Below are 20,977 nucleotides of genomic sequence, written 5' to 3' on the forward strand. Positions count from 1 at the left end.
GGACAGGCTCGTTGACAAAGCTTTCCCAAAAAAGGTCTGAACCCTTCACTTGCTTCTGCCACTTCCCTCGCCACTCCCTTTCCTGTGAGAGAGAGGATGTGCTCAGTTTTCTCTCTCTCTCTCTCTCTCTCTCTGTCTCTCTCTTCAGACCTGCCCCATCACTTAAATGCTTCCCTTAAGCGGAGAGGCTGGCACGGGGACCTTGCTCGGGAAGGGAGTCCAGGATGGCTAGACGGAAGGTTTCCACCCACAGACCAGGTACCACCAGCCCGGCTTTGCTAAGTGGCTTCTCCCCCAGGGCCCGAGGTGCCCGGTTGTGGCAGGCTGGGCGCAGCACATGCCAGGGGGAGCGGGGCAAGCTTTCTGCCACCTCCGCAATTCCCCGATGATGGGGTTGACAGGATGCAGAACAGCAGCTCTGCATTGTCCCCACCCCTGGTCGCGGCCGACTCCCACGCTGCCTGAGGTTTCCCTCCCTGCAGAGGGGAAATCCGCTGGTGAACAGCTTTGCCGCCACCTTGCAAGGCCCCGAGAGGCTAAGACTCAAGCTTTGCTGCCTGCAGCGACAAGGGAAGTAGGCGCTGCCAGGGCAGAGCCTGCTCTCAGCACTGGGCCGCCCAGCAGTAGGGTCTGCAGCGGTGTTGCAACCTGCCGGCCGGAGGAGAGGGGCTGGTGTGTCTTGTGGGCAGTCCCCAGAAGCCCCTGATCCACCTTGAGAGAAGTCAGGCAACACCCTTAGCTATTTGGGCCAAAAGGCTCGGTGCCCCCGATGCATCAGTGCATCCCCGTTCTGGTTCGGTGTCCCCAGAGAAACCCCGCTGTGTGGGCTGATCCTGGCTGGGTTCCCCCTGCCCAGTGCATGAAGTTAGCCCCAAACTTTCTGCCCTTCCTGGCTGCCTATCTGGGGCCTGTGGCCAACACCAGAGATTCCCCCCAGCCCTCTCCAGCCCCACAGCGATACTTCAATCCACTTCTGCTCCGCCTGTTTTCTAGCTTCTCATTAGGAGTCCCGAATCGGCACCAGGGAGTGCTGCAGACAGCGTGGGGGGGCATTTTGGGTGCTCTTCTGTACAGATCTAGGCACTCGTTTACGTGGTATGTAAACGGGGCAGGGGGAAGGGGTGGATTTTATTCTGGGCCCACATCGTTTCCTCTGGAGCAGACGGGGAAGTGGTGATTGTGTTGACACTTGGCCCCTGGGTGTTTTTCTGTGCCGAAGCATCGTTGGGTCGTAAAGGGAAGGGTAGCTCCGCGGCCCTGTTCGGATGGCGTAAGCGGGGCGTGGGGTTACATCACAGGACATTGTGCGGCGCTAGGTTGGGAGCGGGGCCTACTCATGTGGATCTCCATTGCAAAGGGAGAGTTTTCCTCCTTTTTGTCGGCTGCTCTTGGGGGGGAAAAAGTCCACTCCCCGCTTTTCGGCGGAGCTTTTCCCTCTCCGTCGATCAAATAGCTCAATACCAGAATCAGGTTCCCTCCTGATGCAATGGAGATTTGTCTCTTGCCTCGCTTCTGTCCGCGCGAGTCCTTGGTGTCAGGGCAGCGTGGAAGCGTGGGATCCCCGTTTGTTGTTTAGCGAAGCTCACGGAGACGCATTTCCCACCGGTAGTAGTTAGCTTGGAGAACCCAAAGGCCAGGTCTTTCTAGCATTTAAATGTCACAAAGGATCAAAGCTGAGGCCTTGCATGCTCCCAAAGTTCATTCCAATGCGGTTGTTGTTGTTTTTCTGCCGATAACCCCGTTTCCTTCCTCGGCACTGGCCAGGACACATGAGTTGGAGATACAGCTCCAAGGTCAGATGTCACAGCGTTTGCTCACTGCGTAACACCCTTGTTCTTGTAGAAGGATGCCTGCCTGGCCATTCGTCTGCATCCTAAGGCCCCTTTGCAAATGGATCGGGTGCACACCTTGCAAAGGCAACAGGGCCTCTAAGGTCCTGCTGTGTCATGGCTCAGGCACCCAGGGCCTTGGGGGATCTTTTTGGCGTGACCCTGCCCAGGACCAAGACTGAAGCACACACCTGGAAACCTGTTGCAGAAGTACATGCGTGTGCACCCCTTCCTCAGGCGTTGGGGGTCCTGGCCCAGGCTAACAAGACCAAGAAAGAAAGCTCTCTCTTGCACATTAAAGCATGCAACTCGCTGCCATCAGATGTGGGCGCTGACCGTTTAACCAGATTCACACAAGGATTGGAGAAATTTTTGGAGGAAAGGAGCGTCGGTAGCTACCGAACATGGGAGCGAGGAGTACAGTTTCCTAGATCTTACAAGCTCTCTGGCGTGGTGTGGTCAAGGTGGCCCTACGGGCAGGCCGGGTGGTGGGCAGCGATGGGGAAGGCCTTGTGATTTTCCTGACCGTGTTGTGCTTGGGCACAGCGGCCCCTTTAAGGGCAGTTCGGTTCTCTCCGCTTGGGAAATCTCCCCTGTTAAAGTCTTCCTCTTTTCAAAGCTGTGCACACGCGCGGTCCTCTTCCTTCCAGCTCTGCTGGGCCCTCGAGGCAGAGCGCTGGTCGCTGCCCGAGCTGAACTTCCTTCTTCGTGTGCCGTCAGCCCAGCCTCCCTATCTGAATTCCCCGGGCTCTGGACGCAGCCGGTGCCTGCCCGTCCTCTCCCCTCTCACCAGCGCTCCCACAAACCTCTTGCACACTGTGCACAGGCGATAGCCATGTGAGGAACCAGCTCCTCTCCACCCGCAGTGCCCAAGTCGGTGGCACCCCCTTGGAGCCAGGAGTGCTGCCACCACCGCTGCCACCAGCTCCGTGTGCAGAAGGCACCCCAGGCACTAACCATTAGGATGCGACCCGGTGCCTTGTTGCTGCTATTTTTCCCCCCAGCTCCCCTACATCTCTCTGTTCCCCCATCTTTATGCCCTGGGACACAGATCCTTCCCAGCAAGCCAGCATCCTTCAGGATTTAAAGTGGGGCCCTGTGAGAGTGAACCAGTGCCGTGTCCCCTCTTGGCTTGAAGGGTCACTTCTGAGCAGCAGAGTGGATGGTGCCCCCCTGAAACACATGCATCGTGGCTCAGGAAGAGAGGCTGAGCCAGCCGTAAGGGTTCGGGTGTCTGTCAGCCCCCAAACTCTGCTTTGTCTTATTTCCAGGGGGCTCCCCCCGGTCCATGAAGCCATCAAAGGGTTTCAGCCCCGATTAGCTTGTCACAGGCTGATCCATTTGCTGCTTTAGGTTCTTGCCTGTGTTCAGGACACGGGGAAGGCCCTGACAGCCCACAGTAAAGATTTTACCTGCAGAGCTGGCAGGCTCTCCCTTCCCCTGATAAATGAGCGCATTTGGGGTCTAAAATGCCATCCTTTGGAAGCTGTAGAGGCAGCAAGCAATGAGGGATGCTTGTTTGCAGGTGTCGCCTTGGGCATCCATCGGGATTATAGGGGTCAAGCGTGCTGGGACGGCCCTGGGGAGTTTCCTTCTGGATGCTGGAGCGGAGAAGGGGCAGCAGAAGGATCAGTCCAGAGATGCCCTGTTTAAATGCTCTTCCCTTTTGCATCCACCCTCTGCCTTTGTGGAAGGTGGGGGACCCAGTGGACCCGACTCAGCCTTGGTTAGCTGGTGGTGCAGGTTATCCCAGAGGTTGGTCCTACAACCCCTAGGCTCTTAGTCGTTTGGGGTGTGAGCATCCTTCTCCCCCCTGCTTCTCTCCCTCTGCCAATAGCTTCCAATTCTCTGCACCCTCCTCAGTGCCAGCTCCTTGCCCTGGCCCTCACAGGCACCCCAGGACATGGATGGCAGAGCTGCAGGCCTAGGTCAGCAAGCCCCTTTGGGCGTTGCAAATGCCGGGCAATCCGGGCTTCCTCGTGTTTATGCTCTTCCCTCTGCTTCATCCCCCGTTTGCTGTAATTAGAGGCTGTAGCACTGCATGCCTGCTGGCAGCTGCTGCCCTGTTGGGCAGCGAGGATTTGTATGGATGGATAATTACTTTTCTGCATAGCGCCGGAGTCTGGAGGTTGTTGTGCAGCTTGCTTCTTGCATGGAGCAAGGCGTATGTCAGGCCGTGTCCTGTCTGTCCAGGCTTGGCTTTGTCTCTGTGTTCGGAGCATCGAGAGTGATTGGGTCTGGGCTCCTGCCTGGAGTGGATTCATTTTCTGTTCGGTGTCAGTGCCATGACACGTGCCTTTTGGAAGCAGAAGCAGTACCCGGCCAGCCCCCGATGAGCAAACCAGCCCCCAAAATGCCTTTCCAAAGTCACCTGGCTGCAAAAGCACCTCTGAGGTTGCTGCCGCCTGGGGTAACGGCATCCCGGGCACCCTGCCAGGGCTGACACAGATCAGGAGGAGCGTTTGGGGAGAGGAGCGCAGCCACTCTGTTATCTCAGCCAGATGCACTGGGCCAGCAGAGCCTTGCAGGCACTTAGATGAGAAGTGCATAAATATCACTGCTAAAAACAGAACCAAAATTGGGATCATCCTTTGTGAAGGGGGAGGGAGGAGTGGGGGGGGCGGGCTCTCCCTGGTGTGCAGCATGTGGTGCCCAGTGTCCACGTGCAAAGGTCCTTGCTGCCGGAAAATGTGCTGGGGGCCAGCGCTCCCATATGTGTGAGCTGCTGGGAAGAGACTAGTGTCCAGATGCTGGGAAACATCTGCATGGTGGCAGGCACAGGAGAACGGCTTTGCCTCATGTCGCTAGGCTGGCTTGTGGGTCAGGCTCCCCATACCACCCAGAGACTCTCCATGCCCTTTTGGGGGGTGCACTGAGCCCAGGTCTTTGCTCAGCCCTTTTCCAAGTCCCCCGGGACAGCCTATGTGGAAGGGTGACGGGAGGGCATAGGCAGCATGGATGAGTGAAAAGGGCCGGGGTGTCTGGAAAGGGGGCTGCTATTCTCAACTCTGCCACTGCCCTGCTGCATGACCTTGGGCAAGTCACTTTATCTCTCCCCACGCTTTTCCACCTGTAAGACCTTTGGGTGGGTGAGGGGGTTGCACCCTACATGGGACCTTGTATCCCTGGGTTGCTCCTGTTATACAACTAGGAGCAAAGCCAGCGTGCAGGAACCCAGGCCTAGGTCTCCAGCGAGGTTAAATAGCTTCTGCAGCCCTCCCCATGTACAGCAGAAGTGCAGGAAAATGGCTAACCCAGCCAGCTCCTCTTCTGCTGCCATCTAGCAATGCGCCGTGCTGCCGGCCCTGTGCTGGCAGCCGCGTCCTAGGAGCCGCCAGAGGGAGGCAGAACTGGAAGCTTGGATGGTGGACACCTAGATCCGGATCATCTGGGAGGGTGGGGGCATTGCACCGCTTTGGCAACTGAAGCCTTGGCCTCCGGGACTCTCCTCTTTTTGCCCCTGCCCAATGCATAAAATGACATAAAATACTGGCTGAAGGGCGGACACCCCTAGTTTCCCACCTGTACAGCACCAGCATCCCTCCCTCTGCCCACAAAGGTGTGGGCCGAGCCTCTGGGCCGGATGCACGCGCTAAGAAGTAGTTAACTAGGCTACTGTCAATAGCCGTTGCTAGACTTCAGAGCAAACAGGACTGCGAGTCTTCTTCTTGGAGCGATTTGTTTCCAGCTGTTCTCTGCGAGCTCAGGCCGGCATCACGGAGCTGGGCCCGCTCGGTTCTTCAACAACAAATCCCTTTGCCATCATGGGGCTTCGTTCGAATACAGGCTTGGGGAGTGTGGTTGCATACCTGCTAGGGGCTGGCATCACCTCGTGACCGGCTGGGTCTTGAGGTCTGAGCCATCTAAGTCAGTCTCTCCCTAGCTCTAGCAACCTGGTCCATGCATTGGCCATGGTCCTCCATCCTTTCAGCCAAGTGTTTTTCCCTGAAAAACTCTCCTTCCAAGCAGGCAGGGGCTCCTCAGCTAGCCAGTTATGCAGCCCAGTTCTCCTTGCTGCCTTGCAACAGGAGGGGATTTCTTCTGCTCCTTGCGCATCCTTGGTCCCCAGTGCCTCCCAGTTTGAGCTCCTGTGCCCGTTCCCTTCATCCCATCTACTGACCCAGGATTAACTGATTGAGCCCAGCTCTGTTCTGGTGGCAAGGACACAAGAAAACCTCCCCCTGCACTCAGAGGGTGCCATCTAACCATCCTCCTCCTGCGTCGTGGCTTCTTCCTGACCCCTCAGCCAGCAGGTCCCTTCTGGGTGCCCCGGGCTGCCTGGATGCGGGGGGGTGGCTTTGCACTGTCGGGACCGAGGCAGGAGCAAGCCTGTGACTACAGCAGGAGTGGGATTGTGCAAGCAAATTCCAAGCCGAGCCCTTGATCATAATATTTGGTGTAACCGCCAGTGCATCCTGCCTGTGAGACCCTCTTCTCCAAACAAGGGGCCCCTGTCAGCAGAGTCTGGTGTGGGGACAGATAAGGAAGCATGTCGTGTTTTGTTTGGGGTTTTTCTAAGTGGCTTTATCCAGGTGGAAGTCAGAAATGCCCCTTTTCCCAGCCAAGAATCCTTCTCCTCGCAGCGCTGGCTCGGAAAAGGCCACAGATGTGTGGGAGGCATTTTGGAGTCGGCCGTGGGCGTTGTGTTTCACTGACATGTTTGCTGCACCGCTTGGCCGGGCTCCTTGCACTGTGCAATGCCAGAGAGGTTTTGGGGTGCCAGCAGCTGTGCCTGAGACACAGCGGCTGCGTTAGGGCCAGGGCAGAGGCCGGCTGCCACCCTTCCCTAGCCAGGGTGGCAGGAGGAACAGACACACTCGGGGCAAGGACCTGCTCTCATCGCTGTGTCCTCCTCAGCTCTGCCCAGGCAGGGGCCCGGTTCATTGAATCCATGCTTGGGAACTCCCAGGCACAAACCAGTGCGAGCTGGGAAGAGACAAAGCAAGGCTGGAAGTCCCCAGAGCTGTGCCTGCCCTGGGTTCAGGTGCTCGGGGTGTCCTAGCTGTCCCTAGTATGGTCGCGGCATGTGGAGGAGCGCGGGGAATCAGCCAGGTGCCAGGCTGCCTGGGCAGAGCTTAGCAATTCACTGCAATGCAGGGGGAACAGGAGGGACTCCCTCGAATGCCCGTGGGCCTCCAGCCTGCACGAGAGACTTGCCCTGGAAGTGATTGAATCCTGAACCATGCTTCTTGCTTCCCCCAGGCTCCATCCAGTAGGCAGCAGGGGCCCTAGCCGGGGCACGCGTTCACGGGGCAGGTCACTGGCACCCGGGAGGCCGGGAGAGCATCCGAGGGCCAGCGGGAAAAGCAGCAGCCATCCATGCCGACCGTGTATGAGGCTGGGAAGCAGGTGAGTGGGAGATGAAGAAAGCAGACCTCTGGCATGGTGTAGTAAGAGCACCCTCGGGTTGCCCCAGATCCGTCTGGCACTCTGCTGCCAGCCTCCAGGTCCTGGGGATGAGAAGGGAAGCAAAAAGGAAAGGCTGGGCCAGGGCAGATGCTTTCTTCCGTCGTCGTGGTCCGAGGGGACCCGAGCCGGGTGGTGAGGTGGACATCCCAGGTGTGGCCTGGGCTGGGCGCTGTGCTAATTCACACGCCCCGCGCTCTTCCCCTCTGCAGTACACAGGACCCGAGTCCACCGAGAGACCCCGTCCGATGTCCCGGCATGAGACGTCTCCGACAACGGTGCAACCGGCCGGCCACCACCGCCCCAACGCCTGCTGCTTCTGCTGGTGCTGCTGCTGCAGCTGCTCATGGTACGTCCTCGCGCCGCTCTCAGGATCGGGGTGCTAGGCTGTCCCCACCCGCAGGCTCTCCTGAGGGTGTCAGCTGTCTGGGGCAGGGGCCAGTCTTTATACTCCACGTTTATGCAGCGCCTAGCTCAGGCAGGGCTCCACGGTGCCCCCAAAGCGAGCAGAAGAGAGCCAGCTTCCTGCTGAGCTCTGCACCCCTGGATGCTTGTGGCTCTGTGGATTCCCCTCCGCAGCAGCCTTTTCTTTTAAAAGCAACCAAAAAAAAAAAGCAAAAACCCAACCCCGCTGTGCAGCTGCTGCCAGCAGGCACTTCCTGCGGGCACGTGGGACCAGCGGCACGTCCGGGCTGCCAGCGCATCCGCGTGCTCGCACTGGGTTTATAGTTGGGAAGCAGCTTCGATGCGGTGTTTAAAAACCGACTGTAAACACCCTGCTGAGCAGATGGGCCGGTGTTTGCATCGCGTGTTCGGAGCTCCTGCGAGCAGCCTCCCCATGCGTGTGAGGAGCAGAGAGATGGGCTACCACGCAGAGACTTTGCAGAGTTTGTCCTGAGACTCTGCAGTTAGTACCTGGATGAGCAGACCTAACAGCAGCATTTTCTTCAGACTGGCATGGTGAGGGGCTTGCAGCTGGGAGGCTCGTGGGGGCACAGGGCAGCACAAGCTCTTCTGAAACCCATTAAATCCAGGCCTGGCTGCGTGTCACCCCCACTAGATTGCCCCCCCGGAGCTATTGAGGCTATGGACAGGCAGACAGACCTTGAACCTGCTCTAAAAGGGGTGCCTGGGGGCTCACAGCAGCTGTTGCACTGGAGCTGCTACATCAGCATGATGTTGTAGCAACACCAGCGAGCTAAAATTGTCCAGTTTCAATCCAGGGTGAAACCAGGCTAAGGCTGCGATGGTTTTGTCACCTTGTACCACCCTCGGGGCAGGCAGATGTAGCAGCTCCATCACCACAGCTTCTAGGGCGTTGTTTGATATCGGTGCAGCTGTCCTGATTGCACAGTACCCATTCCTTTAGAGATGGGGGTCTTTTGCTCCCCGTTAGCCAAGGCAACGGGGAAAATAAATGTTCCCTCCTGGCCAGAGCCTGATGCTTGCAGGCTGGGAACTGTTTTGAAACCCTGTAAACATCTGGAAGAGCAGCTGCAGGCAGCTGCTGCATAGCTGTGTGCAGCAGTGACCCGCTCCTGAGCGAGACACCCTTTGTTTCTGGCGTCGCGCGGCGTTTCAGCTCTGAACACCAGGCACGAGGTTAGGCCACTTGCGAGGAGGTGGCGAGGGGCTGAAGGCCTCTTCTGTGGGGTGGACAGAGCGCTTGTTCAGCAGACTGGATGGAGGGAGGGAAGCTAGCCTGGAAGGACGGACGCTGCAGGTCCTGTCCGTGCAGTGTTGGGCCGGGTGCCTGTGTCAGGGAGCTTCATAGGCAAACCCATGACTGGAGCCGCTAGCAAATGCCAGGGATGAGCTTGGACTGCTGAAGTGCAAAGGGTCGTGAGCCGTGCATGGTGCCACCTGCCCCTGTCTCCTGATGCTAAAAGCCAAGGTATCTACTCCTACAGAGACAGGCTGCACTTATCTCAGGTGCTCCATCCGGGTCTGTCCTCACTGGCTCGTGGTGCAAGCTGGTGGCCTGTGCACAGCCACTTCCAGCAGGGCAGTGGGAAGAGGGGAGAAATGCAAGCAGAAAGCTCCCAGGTCCATCACACAGACCAGACCCCACTCCTTCATCCAGACACCAGACCCCGTGGTCCAAGTGGCAGCGAGTTGCCACCCCCCAAAAAACCATCACTTTGTTCTGCCTCTGGTAGCTGCAAGAAGACCCCACCGGAGCTAAACTACTCAGCTGAATCACAGACATCCCAGCATCTGTGTCCGTCAGCCATGGCATAGCTACTGTGGCCTGCCAGGCTTTGCAAGCTAAGCAGGACAGGGCTGGGGGATTTGGATAAGGGGCTTCTGCAGAATATATAGTCTCTTGAGGAGATGGCATTGATTTGGTAATCAATGCCAGCACCCTGCGTGGTGGTGGGAGCACTGGCCCAGGACAAGATCCGGCATCTTTTTGGAAACATAGGAGTGTTGAAGCGCAGCAGATGCCACCTTGGCCGGTTGCACTGGATTTCTCCTCCCCTGCACGTCTGTTCTGCAGGGCAGTTGCATGCGATGTTGAACTGCCGGGCTTCACACAGACAGGGCCACGTTTCAGCTGTGGGCAAAAGCAATCCCATTGTGCCAAGGGCTGCAAAACTCATCACCACCAGATGCAGGGGGAAGCTGAGCGTTCAGCCAGATTTGCAAAGGGACTGGACATGTGCTGGGAGGAAAGGAGCAGGGGAGTGAGGGGCACGGCCTCTACATCAGACCTTCCTGGACCTGAAATGCTGGAGGCTGCAAGGGAGAGAGGAACAAAGCTTGGTCAGACCCAGCCGCTGTGAGACAGGAGACTGGGCTGGATGGACCTATGATCCAACCCAGTACGTGGCAGATCTTATGTTCTCCATACCCTCCGTTGCTAGAGAAGCCGTGGGAAATGGCAGCTGCATTTTTTTTAATGTATATTCGTTTGTAATAAAGCCAAATAATTCAGCAAAAGGGCAAAACCTACATTGGGCTGAGCAAGTGCTGAGGGACAGGACGCACCTCACATGTCGGAGAGCACGGGCATCGGTGATGTATAGGCACGCAGGTGCCTGGCGGCCCTGGTCCCAGCCTTCTTCTCAGGGAAAGGGGGCCTGGAGGAAACAAGTGTCTTGTCACCAGGCTTGTTCCCTCAAGCCCACCCTGACACCCTCCTTTGGCCCGGGGGAGGAAGAAGGCCTGGCGTTAATCTGGTCCGAGCAGAGCTGGGAGAGTGTCACAAGCAGGAAGCTGTCTTCCTGCTGCGGTTGGACGTGGGCGTCCGAGTCGAGAGGCCTGAGGGAAGCGGGCAGTGGACAGCTCGGGGGCTGGCGAGGAGCAGGGGAGCTTTGGAGAAAATAAGAGGGGGAAGCCTAAAAAAAAAAAAAAAAAGCACCTGCCAGGTGAGAGGGCAGGATGGAAAACACCCGGTTAGGAGCAGCCCTGTCACGTCCCCAGCGAGACGCGCCCAGACCGGCTTGCAGGTTCCAGTGTGTGCGAGCGTGCGAGTGCACGTGTCTGTCCTCGAGTCTGCAGCTTTTAGCATCCCTTAGTTTAGCCCTTGCCAGAAATGCCCAAACTTGGGCAGCGTTCAGGCTGACAGGGAGCCGGTCTTCCTGCGAGAAGGAGTAGGGCTCAGTGGTTAAGGCACAGCCAAAGGCATCGAGAGTGCTGACCGCAGCTCGGCCGCCAGCTTCCCGTGTATGGGGCCAGCCTGGGTGTGCCTCAGTTTCCCTATCTGTAGCCCAGAGGTGATGATCCCGAGTGGTTTCTCAAGGCTCATTAGGAACCGATCAGCTGTCAGCCCTGTCCTTAGAGGAGCAGGATGCAACTTGCCTTCTGAGGCCCCGTGTACCCAGGGGGCACAAAGCACGCAGCTCTGCACGAGTATTTTTTACCAGTGGCAGCTTGCTGCATCGTCCGGTCCCATTCATGGAGAGCAGCCCTGACTTCTGACCAGTATATCTGCAGCCCAGAGATTTGGGGGGTAGGAGTCAGATGAGCACTGCAGTCCCTAGCTCCCTGCTCAACCCAGGGGGATGTGGGGGTGTAAAATAAAGGCCAGAGATGCAGCCTGGGTCTTTCCTGCTGTGGTCTGAGCAGCACATTTCTGCCTGGCTCCTGCCTAGCGTCTGGTCCCCACGTCCATCCCCGTGGCGTCGGCTTTGTCCTTGCTGCAGTCTCAGGAGATCCCTCTCTCTCTGCCTGGAGGCTTCCAGCATGGAGACCCCCCCGAAGCTGCGTTACCGCCAGCGGCTCCACGCTCAGTTGCTTTCTTTCCCTCGAGCTGGTGATTTCAGATCTGAGTCAGCCTCGAAGCAGAGCTCCCTCCTTCCCCCGCTACACACGCTCACTGCCCCCGGAAGCTGCCAGGGCTCAGCTCGCTTCGGAGAGCTGCAGGATTTCGTCTTCTCCTTCATTAATTCAGATGCCGGCAGCGAGGTCCAGGGCTCCTCGGGTTTGGTCTGAGGCAGTACTGGCCCCTGCTGACTGGCTCCAGCTATTACTGCTGCGTGTTTTTTCTCATTCTGCTGTCAGCACTGGGGCTCCGGACACCGATTCCCCTCTGTTTCATGCCCTTCCTCTTCCTCGGTGGCTGTTCTTCCTGCAAGCGGGATCAGAGGTGGCGCAGTCCCCTGGAGAGAGGATGCAAGAGCCGGGGGGCTCGCGCGGCTCGTACTTTGCTGTGCATGCAGGTGTCTGCCCCTGGCTTTGAGGGGGCTCCTGCAAGGGAACAGCCTCTCTGGTGGAGACTGGAGGGGCCACGATTAGGACCTGGAAGGGTTTGGAAGCCTCCTCTCCCAGTTTGTGAACTGGGAGCAGGATTCTGGCTCTGCTAGGCAGGGAAAGCTGGGATTGAAGCACATCGTGTCAGTAGCTGATGGAAGCTCCCCTTTCTGGCTGGGCTAGGACTTGCTCTTGGCGCAAGCATTATCAACCCACCCAGCCGGAAGTGGGAGGGAGCCCCCTTTACCGGTAGAGTCAGACCCGAATGCATAACCCCCCTGCTAGCCCCGTCTCTGCTCCGTGGCCGGGTGAAATGTCAGCAGAAAGGAGGAACGCTTGGAAATGAGTTGCCTGCCTGCAGAGCAGCTCACTCGCCTTTCCATTTGCACTGGCCACTGGGGTCCTCCATCCTCACCATCTACTTTTTGGAGCCTCTCGACTGCAAAGCCAGGGGCTGCTGAGCCAGCCTGGACCAGCACGGCCGTTTGGGAGACCAGCGTCCATTTAAATGCACGTAGCACTTAGGAGCGGGGCAGGAAAGATGCAGCTAGACTGCTGGTCCAAGGGGGAGAAAAGGCAGGTGGGTTGGGCTGTCTGGTGCAGGTTTGATGCACGGAGGAGCAGGGCAGAGGGAAAGGCAGCTTTGAAGGTCTGTGCATGTCTGCCGCAGCCTGAGCTCATGGGGAGTGAGTCACAGAAATGGCATGTATGAACGTGCTCCAGGTGCTTCAGCTGGCCTTCCCCTACCGCCCAGGTGCTGCAAAGCAGATGCGACATGTGGCTGGTGGGCCAGGCAGGGGTTTATCTGTGCTGCTGCCAGAGTCCGAGCCACCTTTGCCAGCTGCTTTCCTACCAGGAAGACAAAGAAATGCAAGGAGAGCAGCAGGGCTCCCATCCTGTCCCATCAAGGGTCCCAAGCATCCGGGGCTTAGCTTTAAAAGGACAGTCCGGGCAATGCCGGCAGCCACTGAGCAGATGCCGTGGGGAGAACGAGGTCCGGTTCTGGTGGGAATGGGTACAGGCCCGCTTGCAACGTGGTTACTACCTCTCCGTCTGCCCCCCAGGAACGAAGACCGGGAGCGAGCCTGGAGGGCATCTCGTGGCACCAAACTGGAGACCATACCCAACTGTGAAACTTGGTGAGTTGCTGGGACCCTGGGTCTTCCCCTGCGCGGGCATAGCTGGTGGTGGCACTCTTGGCCGCTGTGCCAGCGTGCTGTGGGGCAAGCCGAGCTGCCCAGTGCTCGTCTCTCCTGCCCTCCAAGGCACGGCCTGCGTCTGCCCACACCGTGACCCAGAGACACGCACAGCCATGCTGCCATCATGTGCTCATGCCCCTTGGCAGTGGGTACTATGGAGGCAACTAGGAGTGAGGACTCCTGGATGCTCCTCCCTGCTCTGTCACAGCAGCCAGGTGACTTGCTCTGTGTGACCATGGGGAAGTCACCTGGCTGCTACAGGCTTCCCGGCCTGAATTGCACTCATTCACAAAGGGGCTTTGTCAGACTCAATGCCATTGTGTTCGAAAGCACAATGGGCCGCCTGTGCCCCAGCCTGGGGAGAGGCCACACAGCATCCCCCTCCCAAGCCATCTCTCCTGCACTGGGTTTTGGGTTTCCCCATCCTGCCTTCCTGCTGCTCCTGCCCTCAAGCTAAGCCTGGGGGGAGTTACAAAGAAAATGCACTGAGCAGGGCCCCCATTGCAGGCAGGGATCGAAGCTGGAGCAGAGAGGCAAGCTGTGAGCAAAAGGGAGGGGAACAACAGAAGAGGCTAACACTTTGCAAGCCCAACGTCCCACCCACCCTCCGTGCCAGCCCAGCTCAACCCTGATCTTTCACCGTCACAGTCCTCCTTCATGCTGTGCAGGCCCCTGGGACCATGACAGCACGGCTGGCATTGGTCCCCTTCTCGAGGGCACGTCGAGTACTTTGGGAAAGTCCTGCCCATGCCCACGAGCTGCGTGGCTGGCATTTCCATCCCCAAACGATGCTTCCTTTCTCCATTGAGAGCCCTGTCGGATCCGGCTTTGCCCTGTGCCCTAGAGATGCCCCCTCCCTGGGCTGTCAGGGCAGGGGTGCCCTGCTGCCGTGTCAGTCCCGCATTTCCCACACTGGATCTGACAGCTAAATGTAGCCAGCAGGGATCTAAATATACCTCAAGCCACAAGGTCACCAAATACCAAGCCCGGAGGGGGGTGGCAGGCCCTGCTGCTGTGGGAGCCGTGGCCGTATAAGGGTTTCGTAATTAGTCGAGGGACCGATTGTCTTGGCTGGACGGAGGCAAGGGCAGGCGAGATGCTGTCAGGCAGTAACTGCCCTCATCCCTGCTTCCCAAGGGCAGGAACCAGCTCTGCTTGAAGATGCCTGCATCCTTCGCAGCCTGCCGGGCTGTGGGATCTCTGGGGAGGCCAGCGCTTGCCCACACCCTGAGCAGCCGCCCATGACTCACTCCTTTGAGTCCTGCTGTTCCTCCGCAGCAGTAGGAATGGAGCCCACAAGTCAGACAAGGATCCTGAAGGTCATTTTATTGCCAGATCTGAGACCCGCCACCGGCTTGGACCAACCCCCAGAATTTGCCAACCGTAACTGCAGGATGTGGCAGGCTCTGGTCCTGGGTGGATCCAGCATCTGGCACCCGGGGTCCAGCACTGATTAGTGCCCTTAGAAGTAAATAAGTAGCTCATTAAAACCACAGAACTGGTTTTCTTGTGGTCTTTGTATCCCCGTGAGGAGGCGATAAGCCTGCAGTGATGCTGCAGACCCACCGCTGCTCTCTGGTGTGGAGGTTTTAAATGCGTGTCTGACCAGGTCAGGTATCCACATCACATGCCCTCACACAGCAAGAGCTGGGGACTTTCCACTTCCCAGAATTTTTCATCTGGGGTCTACTGTGATGTTTCATTAGGGGGTTTTTTTGGCAAGGATGGAGACTTGTTTTGTTATTTAGATCTTTGTTTCAACTAGAAAAGTTAGGTCTGTTGCACTACGAAGGCATCACACAACCATCCTACAAGTCATACATCATAGACCTCATACAATGTCATTAAATCTATGAACCATAGAAAATGAGGGTGGGAAGGGCCCTCAAGAGGTCACATCTCATCCAACTCCCTGCTGCAAGCAGGACCATCGTTTTCGGGCAAATTGTTGAAAGATTTTGATTGGCGACTATTGCAGAAGGACCCGTTCCAGCTTGTCTGAAACTTCCCCCACTTCCCTCCCCCTTCTTCTTTTAAGGCACAAACTATGTGCCAAGTTTCACATGGCATCCAGACTCAGGACAGACCCTTGACTTCCATCTCCCGGCAGCTGTTTTTCCATGAATTTCGTGCTGGCTGTAAAAATGTCACCTATCTCCAAGCACATCAGCTTGCAATCTGTCCAAAAAGATAAGGCAGGGGTTTCCCAGCTGGAGCGCACACTGGGATTACCGCTCCAGCACCCTGGGACAGGAGCGACCTCTCGGCAGGGGAGTTTACTCCAGACGCATCCCAGCTCACAGCATGGAAAGGAAACAGCCAGGCGCAATGAATGCGCCTCGGACGTATTGTCCCGAGCTGACGTTCTGCAAAAGCTGACCTGGGTTTTATTGCAGCTTCCCAAGCTCCGGGCCAGATCAGATGCACTCCCTTCCCAAGCTTGTGGGAGGACGAGGGTGGGGTTCTTCGTTCCCAGCCTGAATGGCAAAAAGCGGCTGCCCCGTTATGTCTGTGCGCATCCCCATGAAATCCAGACCAGCCTTGGGGCAGCGCCGATACACATGAACACCAACACCCTGCTGCAAACTAGTGAGATGCAACTCGTGTCCAATGGGAAGCGATAGCACTAACAGGAAATATTAACCCCTCGGCACTGGCAGGAAACACTGCTTTATATACCCACTGCCTTCCTATCCCACAATGCCTTGCAGCTTTGGATGAGTCAAAGCATTAGGTCTGACCTGATGCTCCCAGATTTTGTCGCCCAGCTGTTAACTCTTCTGTGACAGGAGGAGACAGGTGGGCAGGCTGTCCTAGAGATTGCAGGAAAAGAGAAGCTTAGCCCTGGACAAGTCACCAGCTACGGGCAGGCAGGATTTGGCTCATAGAAATCATAGGAAATGAGGGTGGGAAGGGAGCTCAGGAGGTCACATCTGGTGCAACCCCCTGCTCCAAGCAGGACCAGCCCCAGCTACATCATCCCAGCCAAGGCTTTGTGCAGCTGGGTCTTAAAGGATGGAGGCTGCACCACCTCTCTGGGTAACTCGTTCCAGTGCTCACAATAATCTTCTCTCTTGTTCCCTCCTCCTCCTTTTCTTTGCTTGTGATGTCCCTTTGCTGTGGCCTGACCAGCACCAAACCGACTCCCGAGGAGGTCCGGGGCTGGTCCCAGTCGTTCGACAAGCTGATGAAGAACCCGGCCGGCCGGAACGTGTTCCGGGAATTCTTACGGACTGAGTACAGCGAGGAAAACATGCTCTTTTGGTTAGCATGCGAGGAACTCAAAAACGAGTGCAACAAGCACACCATCGACGAGAAAGCCCGGATGATCTACGAGGACTACGTCTCCATCCTCTCCCCCAAGGAGGTATGGTGCTCCCAGCATGCCCCTAGTCTCGGGACTCAGTGAGATCTCAGGCAGGGTGTGTGAGCTTCACACTAAGCTCCATGCTCCCTCTTCAGCCTTGGGTAGGCCAGTATATATATATTTATTTTAAATGAGACCCGTGAACCCATGCATCTGCTCCTGGAAGGGGCTGTTGGTAGTCCCGAAGTGCCCCAGCATTGCCAGGTCCCCATGACCCCCAACTCCTGGGCACATGGCTGACTTCCCCCTTGAGATGCCAGGCCTTATCTCTACTGAGACCTGGATCCTACACCCCTCCTCTGCCTGCACAACTCCCTTAGGATGGAAGGCATCAAGCTCAAACCTCGTGCACAAAAGGTGTGAAATGAAAACGAATGACATGGGCCGTTGGCAGTGCTTCCATTATGCGCAGATAAATGACACCAGTTGGGCTGGCCTCCAAAGAGCTCCACAGGGGTTAATAGTGGCACTCGTTTGCTGTTGCTAGATCTGGTCCCTAATTAGGGTAAAGCAACCACAGCCCAGGACCCTCTTGCATTGCATTTGGCATAGTTTATCCCTCTTCTCCCTGGGTCCAGAGCTCAGGCTGTAGCTTGGGGTTCGAGTGCCAGCAGCTTTTGTCTGCAGCACTGTTGTGCTCAAGACCGGGGTGGCCAGACACCCCACATCCCGGCTTTCCAGGTGTCAGGATCCTGCCGTGGAAACCCCCGGGGACCTCAGGCTGGGCTGGCAGGACCCAGCCCTGAGGCAGCTTTTTGCCTTACCATGTTATTTTAAAAGAAAAGTCACCCTCCCTGCTCAGACTCTTGGCTTTTAAAGACGAATACGCACAAGGCCGTCTGGACTGGCTCCCCCCTCTCCTAGCCAACAGCATCTCACATGCCGTGTAGCCAGTGCCGCATGTGCACACAACCCTCCAGCCCTTGTTCCTCGGTGAAAGGAGGTGTAAACCCCATGGAGAGGCGGAAAGGGAGCTTTGCAGTGCTGTGACAGATGGCCGGGGCACTGGAGACCTGGGACTGTGGCCTCCTAAAGCAGAAGGATGTTTCTCCCTGCCTGAATGTAACACCTGAACACGAGGTAGAAAGATGTCCCCAGAGAGCCTGGGATGGGGATGCTTAGCATACTGCTGGCTTCTGCCTCAAGAGGGCACTGGGAAGCCAAACCTGAGGGATGCTAGCATGGCAACGATCAACGGCAGCTTGAGAAGGGTCTCTTTGGATGCATCTCCATGTGCATTAAGGCACTTTTCCTAATGCGCATTAAACTTAGTACCTCCAATATGAGGTACTAAATCAATATGCATTAGGCTGCCTTAATGCGCCGTATTGCAAGCACACACTTTTCAGGTGATGCTGAATGCACAGTAGCCTATTTTACTGCGCATTAGCATAATAGCACATTTTTTACGTGCTGCTTTAATGCACAGCAAAATAGGTTACTGCGCATTAAAAGCGCACATGTAGATGTGCCCTTTGGTGCCAGTCAGGCAGCTAAACCCCTTGAAGGGTCCTCAGCCAAGCGAGCAGGGACAGGCAGATGGAAGGGGCTGGATGGAAGCAGCTCAGCCTCTTCCTGCCTGGATGCGGGAGGCTCGTGCCATGCAGCTGGGCCAGGGGTTTTGGGGCTGGGGCGGTGCCCCGTGCGTCAGGGAAGGGTGGCGGTTGCACCAGCTAACGGCCTTGTCCTCTCCCCACCGCGCAGGTGAGCCTGGATTCCCGGGTGCGTGAGGTCATCAACAGGAAGATGCAGGAGCCCTCATCGCACACCTTCGACGACGCGCAGCTGCAGATCTACACCCTCATGCACAGAGACTCCTACCCCCGCTTCCTGAACTCTGCCATATACAAATCGCTGCTCCAGAGCGTCTCCCGGTCATCCTCAGAGTCCTAAGGCCCCCGCACCCTCTGCCCCCGACGCCAGCGGCCCATGGAAGACCCACAAACAATTTTCTTTTGTATGCCGGTGGACCGGGGTGTGGGGGGCCCCGTCTCACTTCCCCCATGTTGTAGGGAAGCCTTGGGGACCAGGAGGGCTACAGCCCCTTTGCCCTCGTTCCTCATGCTCATCATCCACCTCCAGTTTTTAGCTTCAGCTACGACCATCACCCTGGTTTCCCGACCACTAGGATGTATCATACCCCTGCCCCCTTCCACGTCCCCTCCATCTTCTTCCTCCCATCCCGTCCTCGGTGACCTTCCTGGTGTTGCCTTTTGGAACTGGGGCAGTGCCGTCGTGGGATCGTCCAACTCAGGCCTCACTCTTACTACTGAATCCCGGTCGTCTGGAGCAAGCACGAGGGCGCAGGCGGGAGGTGGCCGCGGGAGAAGAGACTTGAGGGACTGAAGTCAGGCCTGGCCTCTCCCCCGCCCACCCCAAAGCCCCACTCATAGGTCTGAAGAGGTCACTTTATCCCACTCCTCACTGGCTGGTCCCCATCTCTCCCCGTCTCCCATTTGAAATGTGTTGCTTTTCTTTTTTTTTTTCTTTTTTTTTTTTACATTTGATTTTCAACACTTCGTAGTCAACTTTCATTGTGGGACGCGGCGGGACACGTGCCACCGGCCCCGGGTGGCGGCACCCTGCTCCGTGGCGGGGGCTGCGTCCTGTTCAGGGCAGGCGAGGCGTGAAGGACCCATGTCCCCCGTTCCAACATTTAACCTCCCACCGCGATCACAGCCCTTCTGCGTGAGCTTCCCAGGCCAACAGTCAAGCTCGCTTCCCAGCCGGAGCTGCCTGGCACTGATGGGGAGAAGGAAACTGCACTGTGATACCGGAGGGCTCCCATTCCCCTCCCGTTTTCCATGCCTGGAGGACGGTCTCATGGGGATGGACCCTGCCACACCCCAGGCCGCGAGCCACGCAGCAGGCCTCCGCTGATGGAGGGCAGTTTGCTGTCAGGGCCCCTGCCTGGCTGGGAGGGGATGCCCAGGGAGCAGGCTGGGAATTTCCCCAGTGGGCCCTTTTTTCCCCTCCCCAATTTAGATGAGAAGCCCAAAGTTTGCCACCAGCTAGGATGTTCAGTTCGTGCAGGTGCCTGGCTTCTTAGCATGTCCCCAGGCAGGGGGCCAAAGCTTCAGGTGGTGCAGGGACGCCTTAAAAAACCAGCAAAGAGAAAACTGGGGAATCCTGTTCTGGGGGAAATCCTGGTTTGGGATGTTGGGTTCGTGGTGGACCCGGATGCCTGGGTTGCGTCCGGCTGTGCTTGTAATACAGCAGCAAAAAAATACATCTCATGGGAGGGCCGTGGGAAGCCCAGCTTGAGAAAACATGGAGCAAAAGGGGGAAAAGGCTGGGCAGCGGGGAGCCGAGCAGCAGGTTGAGCGGGGGGGCGGGGAGCAGACCCGGCAGCACCCTTCTGTGATTGGGGGTTGAGGGCAAAACAGAAGCCAAAGAAACCCCTGAGCCCCTCTATAGGATGTGGGTCGCTTATTCCTCTCATCACTCGTGGAAGCAGTGGTTGGAAGACAAGCTGGTGCACTGCCTTCCTCACAGCCCCTGCCTTTCCAGCTGAAGGAAATCCCATGCGGGGTGGCTTGGGACTCGCCTGAAGTCCAGAAAGGCCTTGGCAAAGTGTCATGATTGCTGAGCGCGTCCCCATCCCGATTCAAACCCACTGTCAGCCTCCCCTACCCACCTTCACACAGAGCCCATGCGGAGATGGCCGTAAGGCGTAAGGAGCAGGACATGCACCACTTCCAAACCGATGGCAACCCTCCACCTCGTGCCCCACGAAGGATGCTTGTGCAGCTGCGTGATCCAGGCTGTGAGTTGAAAGGTGTGGTGGGGTACAATCCCTGCCAAAGATCTGCAGCTCTTTGGGTTAAAAACAGGGCCAGGAGGGGATGGGGGACCAACCCTAGTGCGCACGGCCGGGTCTTTTTCAGTATTAATGGGTAAGGGTACTTAGGGAGCAATACCCCAGTACGCTCCAGTACGCCAGCTCCAGGCATGACTTCTTACCGTCATGCTACTGCCATGTCTGGGACTCCTATTGCCAAATAGTGTATCTTTGTAAATAAAGGGACCCTCCTTCCCCCAGCGGCGTGGCGGCCTGGTTCGGTGTTGAGTGTATTTGCAGTGGTCTCTCTCGCGAGTGTTCCCACGGGACGGGAAACACGGCGGGTGGCGAATCTATAATATATGTATATTTTTGTAACGCATGAGGACTTGTTTACTTGAGCTGCCTGCTGTAGCTCCCATAGCTAGGACATTTCTACCAACAGCCATTGCCCTTCACTGTGAAAACACAGCCAGCCCCATGACACAGCCAGCTGGACGGCCCCCCCACACACACACAAACACATGCAAATTTGGCCCAAAGCTGTTCTGTACCTCCCTACCATCTTGAAAGTCTCTGTTGCGATGTAAAAGGATGATGATAGTCTTTACTGTCTGTACTGTCTTTACCAAAAAAAAAAACAAAAAAAAAACTCATGGTTTTAATATTTATCTTCCCCTTCACTTCCCTCCAAAAAAAA

The 20,977-nt window shown here is 57.0% G+C and overlaps 1 protein-coding gene across 1 annotated transcript; it reads left to right on the forward strand.

Moving 5' to 3' along the window:
* The first annotated feature begins 109 nt into the window (after positions 1 to 109).
* Positions 110 to 20,659, forward strand: RGS19 (regulator of G-protein signaling 19). The gene is made up of 6 exons (XM_019548279.1): positions 110 to 258; positions 7,032 to 7,178; positions 7,448 to 7,584; positions 12,995 to 13,069; positions 16,262 to 16,496; positions 18,201 to 20,659. Exons 2-6 carry the CDS (start codon positions 7,149 to 7,151, stop codon positions 18,387 to 18,389), a joined length of 666 nt encoding a protein of 221 aa, XP_019403824.1. The 5' UTR covers positions 110 to 258; positions 7,032 to 7,148; the 3' UTR covers positions 18,390 to 20,659.
* Positions 20,660 to 20,977: the final 318 nt, after the last annotated feature.

This window comes from Crocodylus porosus, unplaced genomic scaffold (genome assembly GCF_001723895.1).
Source record: "Crocodylus porosus isolate Cpor-Errol unplaced genomic scaffold, CroPor_comp1, whole genome shotgun sequence".
NCBI lineage: Eukaryota > Metazoa > Chordata > Crocodylia > Crocodylidae > Crocodylus > Crocodylus porosus.

Bases quoted from the DNA above. Each gene is read 5' to 3' on its own strand.
- RGS19 (XM_019548279.1), top strand. From the start codon at position 7,149: ATGCCGACCGTGTATGAGGCTGGGAAGCAG. The intron at 7,179-7,447 runs GTGAGTGGGAGA...TCCCCTCTGCAG, and splicing joins TGTATGAGGCTGGGAAGCAG to TACACAGGACCCGAGTCCAC. The intron at 13,070-16,261 runs GTGAGTTGCTGG...TGGCCTGACCAG, and splicing joins ATACCCAACTGTGAAACTTG to CACCAAACCGACTCCCGAGG.